The sequence below is a fragment of the Nyctereutes procyonoides genome, unplaced genomic scaffold (assembly GCF_905146905.1).
Source record: "Nyctereutes procyonoides isolate TBG_1078 unplaced genomic scaffold, NYPRO_anot_genome, whole genome shotgun sequence".
In the NCBI taxonomy this organism is placed as follows: domain Eukaryota; kingdom Metazoa; phylum Chordata; class Mammalia; order Carnivora; family Canidae; genus Nyctereutes; species Nyctereutes procyonoides.
This window is the reverse complement of record NW_026575120.1, coordinates 30,817,268-30,829,286: the sequence shown is the minus strand read 5'-3', so window position 1 is coordinate 30,829,286 and position 12,019 is coordinate 30,817,268. Positions and strand designations below refer to the sequence as shown.

Here is a 12,019-nt window from a genome sequence, read left to right as displayed (position 1 = left end):
ATTCACAACTATCTGCAAGTAGGCAGTTTGACACAGTTACACTTCTAACTTGCCCCAAAGACATTGCTGGAATTTGACTTCCTTTCTACTTGGTAATGATGCCAACCAAATTCCTGAAAATAGTCTCTTGGTGGCTTTTTAAAATTTGCAACATAAGATAAGTAGTTACATAGAAGAAGGATCAAAGGAAAGACCATTTTCCAGATTGGGAGTGCAACAGAAAAAATACTGGGAAGGTCTACTTCTCATGTTCATCACATTGAAAAGACAAAGTCTCCTATTGTGCTAATTATGGTTGCATTTCGGAAAGAAGGTATAACATAATGGACATTTCCAAATTTCACTGTCATGCTACTATATATACAAAGACATATGCACGCTGCTCCTAAATTAAATATTACATATTCATTTAGAAGACCTCATTTTAGTTTTTCATGCTTGCCTGTCTTAAATAACTGAGATAAACATTTGCTACAGCAAAGGACAAATTTACGTTACAGACAGATAGCTTACCTTTACAGAGTTTATTTGATATAGGCCTCAAATATAGATGAACATTTCAAGTATTACTTTAGTACTAAAATATATGGCACAATGTGCTATTAACATGCTAAGAAAAAAAATGGGTCAATAATCTGGACTGACTATAGTTTGACAAATATGCTTTTAATTCAAATTTTCTCAGTAACTCTAGGATCTACTGCTCATGAGTAAAAATAAATGTTGTGATTACTAGTAATAAAAAAATTCAGTTATTCTTAATATTAAAGTTGAAAGATAAACATCCACCATCCTAAATATATAGGCTGTGGCCAGCTTTCAAAAACAGCAAGTAAATCTGTCTCCATCTATTCATTTTAATTTTGTATCACAGTAATAAAGGTTGATGTTTTAAAAGATACTGTATCCTTAAGTTGAATTTAAACATATCATTGCTTATTTGAGGTGTCTTCTAAGAAATAAGGGCACCTATCTTTAACTATCCATCCCCCCACACTCATTATACGCCATCCTCTGGAAAAAAATACCAGTGGCTCTCTTTTTTAAAAATATTCTACTCAGGTGGAACAAGATACCAGAATTCACTTACTAGTTTTCCAGTATGTATGTCTACAAGTGCAGTAACTTTGTATTTCCAAATACACACTGCGAATAAAATTTCTTAAAAGAAATAAGAAAAAAGACCATGAGAACAAAGGTCAGAAAAATCTTATAGCTCCCTAATTTTAATATATTCAATTTTAGCAAATCTAACTAATTCATCTACTTAGTTTATGAATAAGTAGCCCTGAGTTTCATGCAAAACAAAAACAAAAACAAAAGGTAGAGAATTGCAAATCATTAACTATTATAAAAGAAGGAATGCCTTTCTGAGGATCCATTTTACCAAAAAAAAAAAAAAAAAAAAAAAAAAAGTAGGCGACCTCTCATGGCCCTTGTCCATAGTTTGAGAATAACTGCCAAAATCACCTAAGTTATCAGCACACACCAGTGGGTCCTCTCTCCAGAAAAATGTATACATGCACACAAAATTTAATAAAATTTCAGAAGAGTTCACAGATGTACTGAAGCCTATTCGTGATTTAACAAGTTCTACCTGGGGATCCCTGGGTGGCGCAGTGGTTTGGCGCCTGCCTTTGGCCCAGGGCGCGATCCTGGAGACCCAGGATCAAGTCCCACATCGGGCTCCCGGTGCATGGAGCCTGCTTCTCCCTCTGCCTATGTCTCTGCCTCTCTCTCTCTCTGTGTAACTATCATAAATAAATAAAAATTAAAAAAAAATAACAAGTTCTACCTTAGATTATTTTCAAGAGTCTCTGGACCACACCTTTTCTAAATTGTACCTATGATGTTAGGGTAGGAGAACAAAATTCATGCAGTGACCGCTCCCATTCTACTGAACAAATAAGGACTCTGATTATGCCTGCAGTCTGATTTGATTTTTAATAAAGATAGTCACGTTTTGAAAATGACATGCATTTTCTTTTGATGTAATAAAAACTGACAAAGTCCTATAGTCATTTTCCTTTCACCATTTCTTTAGAGCTTATCCTCTACTGCCACCAAACTGTGGTTTACGAAACCTTTTGCATTAAACACCATTAATTCCTTGGATGTACAGTATATCCAATTTATCCTGAGATAATAAGTCTTACAAATGTGAGATCTTCACGGTCAAATTATGCATTAATTGTGACATAATCTCCTTTAAGTCAATTAGTTTGACTCACGTTAGAGTTTTTGATTCATGTCAGTCTCTTAAGAGTTTTACCTCTTCTAGACTGAGCAGTGGCAGAGTGGGAGAATGAGCCTGGGCTTAAAAGTGGCAGCAATTTGGTCAGGATCTAGTCTATCACTTATCTGTGAATTATTTAAATTCTGAGATTTGCCAGTCCCAGTTTTCCCTGCCAGTAGTAAGGTAACAATGGTATCTACCACACAGGACAACTGAAACTGAAAGGACACAAAGACACCAACCCTCTTCTTACCTAAGTCTGAAGGTGAACATCCCCACTCCTTCAATGGTGGCTTGTCTAAGCCACAATATTAAATCATAACTACTTACCTTGAGTGATCCATATACCCAATAATCTGCTCTCCAAATTCTTTATGTAGGCCTACTTACTGTCCCTGGGCACAGCAGTCTATGTAGCTACTATTCCTTTCGCAGTTTTCAGTTGGGACACAATGTCACAATCTAAATGAAGATATTTCAAAGCCCCATACTTAAAAGACCAAGTCTTTAAGCATCACTACTGCATGGCTTCCTTATTCCCCATTCTCATCATTTGTATTCATCATCTCAAAGTAACTGATTAATATAGAAAAGCAGCAAGTCTATACTCCATCTGACTAATATACTCTGGAATGCATCATAATTGGAGTGTTGACACATACCCTTTTATAATTTACTGTTCATTTAAATGAAACAGGAGTAAGACATACAACAGAAACTTCAACTATATATGTGTTTCAGGACCATGTCAGGGTTCAGTAAAGATTCAATAGCTATGTATGATATTCTTAATATTTGTATTCTGGCTTAATTAGAAAAAGAGGAAGCTACATTTTAGGTTTAGTGTCAGTTGATAAGGTTCCAGGTTTTGTTTTCCTGCAATTCTTGTTAAAGCTGCTATTCACTACATATAAATGACAAAATGAGACAGAAAGAAACTGTTTTTTTTTTTTCTTTCTCCCCTAGAAAGCTTATCTTGAATAAGAAAAACGTCTCTCTTGGGTAGGACCATGAAAAAAGAGCCATACTATACTGTTCATCTTTCTAACTTGAAAAGTCTTCCCTGTGAGAAGAAAATTTACCTACAAATTCATCCCAACCACTATACTCTGTATAATGACAAAGTGGAAATGGAGACCAAAGCAGACCTTGAGTAATATTGACAATCAGGTAAATTCAATCTTTTGCAGGGGCTGGCATGGAAAGAAAACAAGCTATAGGAGTTGGCCAAAATAAGAATTCTCTCCACCTTGAGCCATCACTTATCCTTAAATTTGGGGGGCCTGCATTAAACAAACAAAATCAACCCTTCTCCATCCCCAAAGAAACCTTCCTCTATCATGTACTTATGCAAAGCACAGGTAACCGTGTCAAAATTTATTCTGGTCTTGGCTGAGGTTCAGTAACACTGGTGTTGGGCAGTCATTAAACGAGTACAGTTTCTCTTCCTTTTACTCCATGGCATCCAGGACAGTCCCCTCCAGCTACAGCAACAGTTATAAAGGTGTTCTAACTGTACTTTATATGAAGGCAAAGTCAATAATATATTAGTAAATCTAATAGTAACTCATCACAAAAAAATAAGGATAAACTAAATACTTGTTATAAATGCCAAAAGGACACTTGGTAAATTTCAATTTTCACTTTTCACCTAAGGAATAAAACTACATATTAACAATAACATGGTACTTTCATATTGTGATTAAAAATACTTATCTCAAATAAATCATCAAAATCACACTTGCAAATGAATAAAACACTAGAGATAGCCTTATAAAATAGGGAGATAGCCCTAAAAAGAATGAGACAAGGATGCCTAAGAGCACCACTTTCTAACACTGGTCTTTTAATTTTAACCCTCAGAATTCTCAAGTAGGAAGAGGTGGTGGTGGGAGGTGCAATACAATAAAACAGGAAAAACACCAAAAAATTCTTCCTAAGAGACACAACAAAGATTTAGAGAGCTATAACATGCTAATGGCTGAGAACACACAATGCTATATTGCAGAAGAGAAATTCTTCCAAAACTGATTGATAAATTCAAGTATTTTGAAACAGAAATAGACCAGTCAACTAATTGGGGAAAGTCAGTTCTGTATAATGCACATGTAACACTTAAATACATCAATAAAACATAACAAACATGAATTCACAATCTCTAAGAAGTTCATTCACTCTATTAAATACAAAATAAAATGAGACAGCTTTTTTAATCAAATTGGCAAATGTGCAGAAAAAAGTATTCAAGGAACTAGGTACCCATAATATTTGACTGAGCAGTCCTACTTCAAAGAGCATCAAAGCTATAACCAAAGTGTTTATATGAAAAAATGTTCATCACAGTGTCATACATAAGAGCACCAAAATAAAAATAATATACACTGGCAGGATGTTGGTTTAATAAATTTCAAATGCTCATGTATCACGAAATACCATGCAGCCATAAAAAATTATATGATTTCATGACAAAGGAAAATATTCATAATGAGTATTAAGTTTTAAAATATAACAAACCAATGTATTTTGTCAATATACACATTCACAAGAAGGAAAAGGACTACAAAGAAATACACACTGCAGAAAATATATCAAATCATTGTCAGTGAAAAGGTCTTGGTTATTGAGATCACATACAATATTTACTTTCTTCTGTATGTTTTTGTATTTTCAAATTTCCTTACGTAGAAACATATTACTTTAATATATGAGAAATAAAAAACATTATCTCAAAGAAATCATCTAAATTTTAAATATCTGGTCTGAATTCTCTAGGGGCTATGACCCCAGAATTGATTATAATTAGAATGAAATTTTTAATGAAAACAGAGATGTATATGTTAAAAGCATCTGAAATAAATTTTTACTACAAGAACCCCATTGTTATGTGAAGCACTACTGATTTAGCAACCAATGAGGTAAGTAATAGAATATGGTTCTTAATAAGACAAACATACAGGAGTAGAAAGGAGTAGGTACAGAAAGATCAATGGAAAGGGTCAAAGCTTCTCATCCCAAAAAGATTTCTTCTGGACTTATCTTTAATTCTTAGCTTTGATTTATCAACAAATTTCACATAGATTACCATACAGTAATTTTGTTTTGCTCTGTGGCTATATATATATATATATATATATATATATATATATTTATAATACACATATTTGTACACATGCATATATGTGTGTGTATATATAAACAAATTTGAGTAGCCTTTTAAATCATCTTTACCATCAAAATGAATAAACTTAACAAAGACTTCAAGAATTTAAGGAATAGGTAGTTGAAGAAACTGACCTGACAACAACACATGTAGTTATTCTTAACTATATTTGAAAAATGGTCCTTATATTACTTTAGTGCCATAGATGCTAGACTTTCACAAGTAACGACCAGACATTTAGAATATCACTTAAACAAATTTAACTTTGGAGTAAATTTTTTAAAAAAGAAAGTCAACAAATCTAAATGAATTACAGCTATTTACTTTAAATGAATTCATTTTATAAAAATTAAACTTACCAAATTAAAAAAATGTACAAGATCCTAACACAACAAACTTAAGGAACATTCAGGATAGAATATACCCCCCCATTATTGTTTTTATTAATCATACCATTTTCCAACAGGCCATAACCAAATATAACCCGAAATGTGATGATCACCATATCAGAATAAGACTCAGTACCTAAGACTATAAATTTATTTAAACATTGACATAATACAGATCTACACGAAAATAAGTTGTTTTGTAAGATTCTGAATCCTCCTCATGCAGAGGATATAAGATGTTAATGACTCCTGCAACTAGAAAACCACAAATATTTGCGTCCTCAACATAAAATGCTTCAAGTAATTCCCACTCCCCCTTTCACAGTTTTTTCCCTCTCATTATAAAAAGGGGGATTCAAATCCTTAATTAGGTAATAAGAACCTTTCAAAAACCAACATCCCTTAATTTCCTTTTTCTCAAGGAGGGTGTTCCCAGGGTCCAGTGCAGTCTGCAAATCAATGCAAAGGGGGAGCCATCAAGAGGCTCATCTGAAGTATTACCAGGGAGCGGCAGGCAGCAAACATTCAAACCCAGAAACTGTGACTCAATATTTCCTATATAATGCAATAGTTCTGCACACATGATAGATATTGTCAAGAAGAATTCTGCCTGAAGAAGATGTAGAATGGAAAGAGAGGATCAACAGACATAAAGGTAAGTAAGGTGTCTGATTATACTAGTATCGGTACTTACGTATCATACCTCTGCAGTGGTGTCACTTTGTTCTTATTCTTATCAACTGAACCCGTAGATAGTTGAAGAAAATTAGGGTTTAATTTATATAATTCTTGAAGTAGTTTCTGTTCATATTCTTGGTGCTTACCCGCCTAATGGAAGAAGAAATTAAAACTGCAGTGGGGTTCACAAAGTGGCTGGTATAAAATGACTTACTTTCCAAATTAGAAGATACCCTAAATAAAGCATATATGGGTTTTTCATGGCATTAGAGAACCCTGTGAGGATGATGTCACAGAACTGCTAGACCAATGAAAGTTCTTCCAACAAATCTATGATATATACACCATTAATTGAGGATTTCATCAACCATTTATTGTGCAGAAAACCAAATTAACAACTTTTTTTTTAACAGACAACTTTTTTGCCAGCTCAAAACATTAGAGGCCCTTTTAAACCTATTTCCCCATCTTTCATGTAAGAATGAGGTCTTCTAATCGGCCATTACAGAATTCTGAAGATCATCGAAAATAACTAATTTCTTTTTTAAAAAGAGATGAACACATTGTAAATAGTACACAGATTATGAGTTTTACTACATTTTTCATTATCTTGACAATAAGTAAAAATCCCATTATTTTGTTTTCAGATAAAAATTAATGTATTTTAAACTCCAGACAAGGGGCTGGCAGTTTATAGCTAGCTCCTTTGTTTGTTTTTAAGATTTCATTGATTTATTTCACAGAGAGAGAGAACACAAGAAGGGGGAGCAGGAGAGGGAGAAGCAGGCTCCCCGCTGAGCAGGGAGTCCAATGTGAGGCTTGATCTCAGGACCCAGGAATCATGACCCAAGCTGAAGGCAGACGCATAACTGACTGAGCCACCCAGGCGCCCTGCCCCACCCCTGACCCCTTTGTTTTTAATAAATAAAGTTTTGTTGAAACAGTCATGCTCATTCATTTACTAGCTGCCTATGGCTGGTCTCTGGTCCAACAGAAGAATTGAGTATTTACTACGGAGACCAGAAGGCCTAAAATATTTACTAACTGGCCCTTTATAGAAAAAAATCTGCACATCACTGCTCTATACACAAAAAAAAGATATCTGTATTTACTGTAGTTGGTAGGTGTGTATCAGAAGGCAATGTCACAAACATGGAAGAAATGAGGCAAAGACTGCCTCTGGAAATTAGTCACGCACAAAAATAAATTACAGTGAAATTCCTTTGAATAACATTTTACTATCTGCATGTATATCATGACTGAAATGACATTTTTACTTACCTTCAGGACTGTTTAATTATTTTAGAAGTGTGTTCTAACTAGATGTTATGGGAAAACCAAACCAAGAACAGGACAGATCAAAACAAAAACAAAACAATAAAAACAAGCAAGGGCAACATCATTTAAGCAAAGATGACTGCATCCTTACACTCAACAATGAATGCATCATGCCCTGTTCTGAGAGGGCTCCTGCTGTTTCAAATGGATCTATAAATATTTCATACGGTACTAAATTCTGAATTATGCAACAATAAAGAAAGATCTTCTGACTTTTGCTGTGATATAATCTGTTTAAATTTCCTTTCTATGTAGAGGAACTATGTTAATAAAGAAACTTCCTTTCAAAATAATCTTAAACTCACATAAAGAAGAGCAGATGAATTCATCATAACAATATGAATTTTGAATTATTAAGAAAAATACAGTTAGATGTGGATTTACACCTTTAAAATACGAAAAGCCTTGAAATTTTTTTCTACAATCAATACTTCAGGAGACATTGTGGCTTTCATTAGTAACTAAGAGCTAAAACTAATACTCAAATCATTTTACAGGGGCAGTCCACAAAGGTTAAATCCCATTACAAGTTAGTTCCATGGGACTGTCTGTCCATTTTTGTTTACAATTCAATAACACTCAAAAATGAGATAAACTAGGGTTTAGACATTCTTTGAGAGAAATTTTCAACATAATATAGCATGAGTGGTACATATTCTCTACTTGTCAAAATTTATTTTGGAATGGTTCCACCTTAGATTCTATCCAAGAATGTTTCACCCAAAAAATGAAAAAAATTCAAGAAGCACTTATTAGATAAAAAGTAAGGCATTTGTCCCCATTAAATGTCATAGAGACCTTATTTTAACACAGTTTTTGGATCATAAAGAAATACGATCAAGAAATTCCAATGAATTGATTATAATGAGACTTAAATCTGTAGTAGCTCCAAGTCAAAAAAGGGTAATATTTCATTTTAACAATGTGCTCTTCACAGAGACCCTATTAGACTTTCTCTAGGTTGACCTGCAGAGCCCGAGATGGCATTCAATGCTCCCCCCACTTCTAAATGAGAAGTATTCCTGCAAAAGTCCATAGCAACAACCTGACATCCTCATCTATAAGAGAGAAGTGCAGCATTGTGCTTTGGTATAATCCTTATTTAATATACATAAGGTCAACATTTTTACTTATAAAGATATGTTTATAATACTATAAATTGAAAGGAGACCAGAGAACAGGAAATCTAAAAAACAACATAGGATAATAAACCTTCAATTCACCCTTCACAGGACACTGACTCAGTGTACATTTTCATGGGGAGAATCATTTTATAAAAATGTTAGGTTATCAGCAACATTTGATAGGTTGTTCTTTTCTAGCATGTTCTGTAAAGAGTGGAAATTAGGAAGGAAAAAACTTTATAATTACAGTAACCCACTTTGCTTTCATTTTGTTTATATTCCCCCTAAAGTAGCATTTACTAAAATGGTTCTGATTGTATATTCCTTTCTTGGATAGGATTCAGTATATTAAAGACTCTGAGAAGTCCTGCAGGAAAGAAACCTATTTATCTTCATTAATCTAGCATTCCAAACTTGATGGACCACAGACCCAGTTTCATTATAACAAGATTCTGTAGAACAGACATTCCATTGAACATTGTATGGAAGATGCTACTTTAATAATAATTTAAAAAAAATTAAATCCCTAGTTTTTGCTTTTACAATTTTAACTTATAAAGAAAGATACTCCCTTTCCTGCGAAGTTTATAATTCACATTAATTTACTACCTGCATTTCCTCTTTTGTGAAGCTGGCCGCCTCATCCCCCAATTCATGTAGATACATGCAGTCAGGCTTTGGGCACTGCATATTCTTTAAGAAGTAACTGCAGTATTTTGTTGTACCTAGAGATGCCTGCAGAAAGAGTAGGGAAGGGGAAAGAAGGACCCAAAATGTGAATTGACAGTAAGAATTTCCTTGTTTGGTGTTTTCACTTCACCTCAAATGAGGCACAGACATGATCAAAGAAGAAGTATGCTTCTCAATACTAGAGAACTAAACTATTACTAGCAGGAATTACTAATATGATGCTCCTTTGGAAGAACTAAAGAAAACACTTCAGTTAGGGTTTCCAGAACTTGAGTACCCAAATCATCATCCCTAGAGATCAGAAGACATGTACAAAATCCATTCCATGTTACAAAACTTAGGCACCCAAGAAAACAAATTCTTTTTCCTATTTATGCCATCCTTTTTCCATTTGTATAAAGGATGGCTTAATGTAACCCTTTACTTAAACCTGAATTGATCAATGGCCAAATCTTGAAGGATGACAAAGCAGAATCATTATCTATTTTTGATAAGAATACTAGGTCCTATTTTCACAAAATAAGATTATGTGTAAATACAGGATATTTTTAAAGATTATCACCTAATAATGAATGTGTTTATTCCTACCTACATAAGCTGTCAATAAACAAATCAGCTCTAATAAGTTAGTACAGATGCTTAAGAAGCAATCTTCAAATATACTCCCTCTAAATGTAATATGTAAATGGTAGGCTCTCCCCTATTTACCACCTTTTCTCTCGTCCCCCTTAAAGAAAATCAAGAAGACCATATTACCTTAAGTGTTCTGCCATCTACTACCACGTTGTTGACACACTGTATGGCTCTGAGAGCATCTTCTGACCGGATGTAGGTTACGTAAGCACTGGCACTTGGACCCTAAAGTGAAAACACACGGTTACTAGTTTCAAATTAAAAAAAAAAAATTAAAAACCATTCCTTTGCACCCTGCCTAGGGAATTCTAAAGGCCTTTACTACTACTACTACCATCAATGATAATAATTAGAAATACTAGTAGTTTTGATTAAACCATATACTAGCTCTTCTTAAAACTTATTGAATACTTATTGAATATTTAATACTTATTGAATTTTATCTGATTTTAAGTAGACTAAAATACATGCAGATAAAGTATCACCTGTGGATTTGTATTTATCTTTCGAAAGTCATTTGACAGGCTTGTCAAGGTTACAACAAACTTTGAAAGTCAGATTTTGTCAAATTATGGTCTCCCCAAAATAAATGCAGTTTGCAAGAGTATTCTAACTGCTGATACCAGCATAACAAAGATGCTCTACTAAGTTTTCAATATTTGAAAATAATTGGAAATCATCACTTAAATATTACACTGTGTGATAATGGACTCAATTCCCTCTCCCCCTCAAACCATCACCTAAACTTTGTATTACTATTTCTTACTACTATTAATTCACTGTTAAGTCCAGAAGTCAAATGAGCACCAGAAATTCCCCCATCCCACCAGCAGAGGTCACTACACTGCTTAAATCCTTGACCTTTAGGCTTTCTCATCACAGAAAGCAAATTTTCTTTCTGAACTGCTCAGGTCAAGCCTAGACCATAGGGAGTAAGAGCAAAAGTCTCTACCATTAGTTACCTGTGAGCCTGCATATGATGTGCTATTATTGATGACAACTTTATGTATTTTACCAAACTTCCCAAAATATTCTGGTCGTTTCAAAACCTATAAAAGAAGAAATAAGGTATAATGTATCCCAATATTCATCAATGTTCTCTTTATAATGGGGGCATACAGCAGCCCCCTTCAGAGAAAGGAAAATAATTTTTAAAGTTTTCTTTTTCTTTTTCTTTCTTTCTTTTCTTTCCTTCTTTTTTTTTTTTTTGGTTAAGATTTTATTTATTTATTCATGAGACACACACACACACACACACACACACACACACACACACACACACACACAGAAGCAGAGACATAGGCAGAGGGAGAAGCAGGCTCCCTGCAGGAAGCCCGATGTGGGACTCCATCCTGGAACTCCAGGATCAAGCCCTGTGTCAAAGACACATGCTTAACTGCTGAGCCACCCAGGCATCCCTTTAAAGTTTATTAATAAAAACTTCCTAATTACAATCTGCATGGTTAACCTACAGGAAATCATCAAGAGTTTAAAAGTTACTTTTTATTGGCCCACTACATGGAAACAAAGATTCACTAAGTTTGGTATTATCCACCATGTTCTAATATCTGCACCAATAATACGTGGATCTTATCTTCACAGTGTTCTTAACACCAAACAGATCAAATATCTTAACCACATTTTCATTAACAGATGATCCTTATGAAAAAGTAATTCTCAAAACAATGACCAAAATAATTATGTATTAAGCAGAGACAGAAACTCAAGAACAGACATACAGGACAGTCTTTACTCATTAATCTATTCTATA

General features: G+C 34.0%; 1 protein-coding gene across 6 annotated transcripts in view; it reads right to left on the bottom strand.

Annotated features, from left to right (window-relative positions):
- The window catches only part of CNOT4 (CCR4-NOT transcription complex subunit 4), a 141,445-nt gene that overhangs the window by 47,006 nt on the left and 82,420 nt on the right, over positions 1-12,019 (bottom strand). For 3 of the 6 annotated variants that reach the window (XM_055334901.1, XM_055334903.1, XM_055334906.1), the window contains exons 4-7: positions 11,211-11,297; positions 10,372-10,473; positions 9,535-9,660; positions 6,480-6,613 (exon numbers count right to left, since the gene is read on the bottom strand). In XM_055334901.1, coding sequence (XP_055190876.1) covers positions 6,480-6,613; positions 9,535-9,660; positions 10,372-10,473; positions 11,211-11,297 — 449 coding nt within the window. The remainder of the gene's footprint in view (positions 1-6,479; positions 6,614-9,534; positions 9,661-10,371; positions 10,474-11,210; positions 11,298-12,019) is intronic. The other 3 variants (XM_055334902.1, XM_055334905.1, XM_055334907.1) reach the window with 1 other exon arrangement.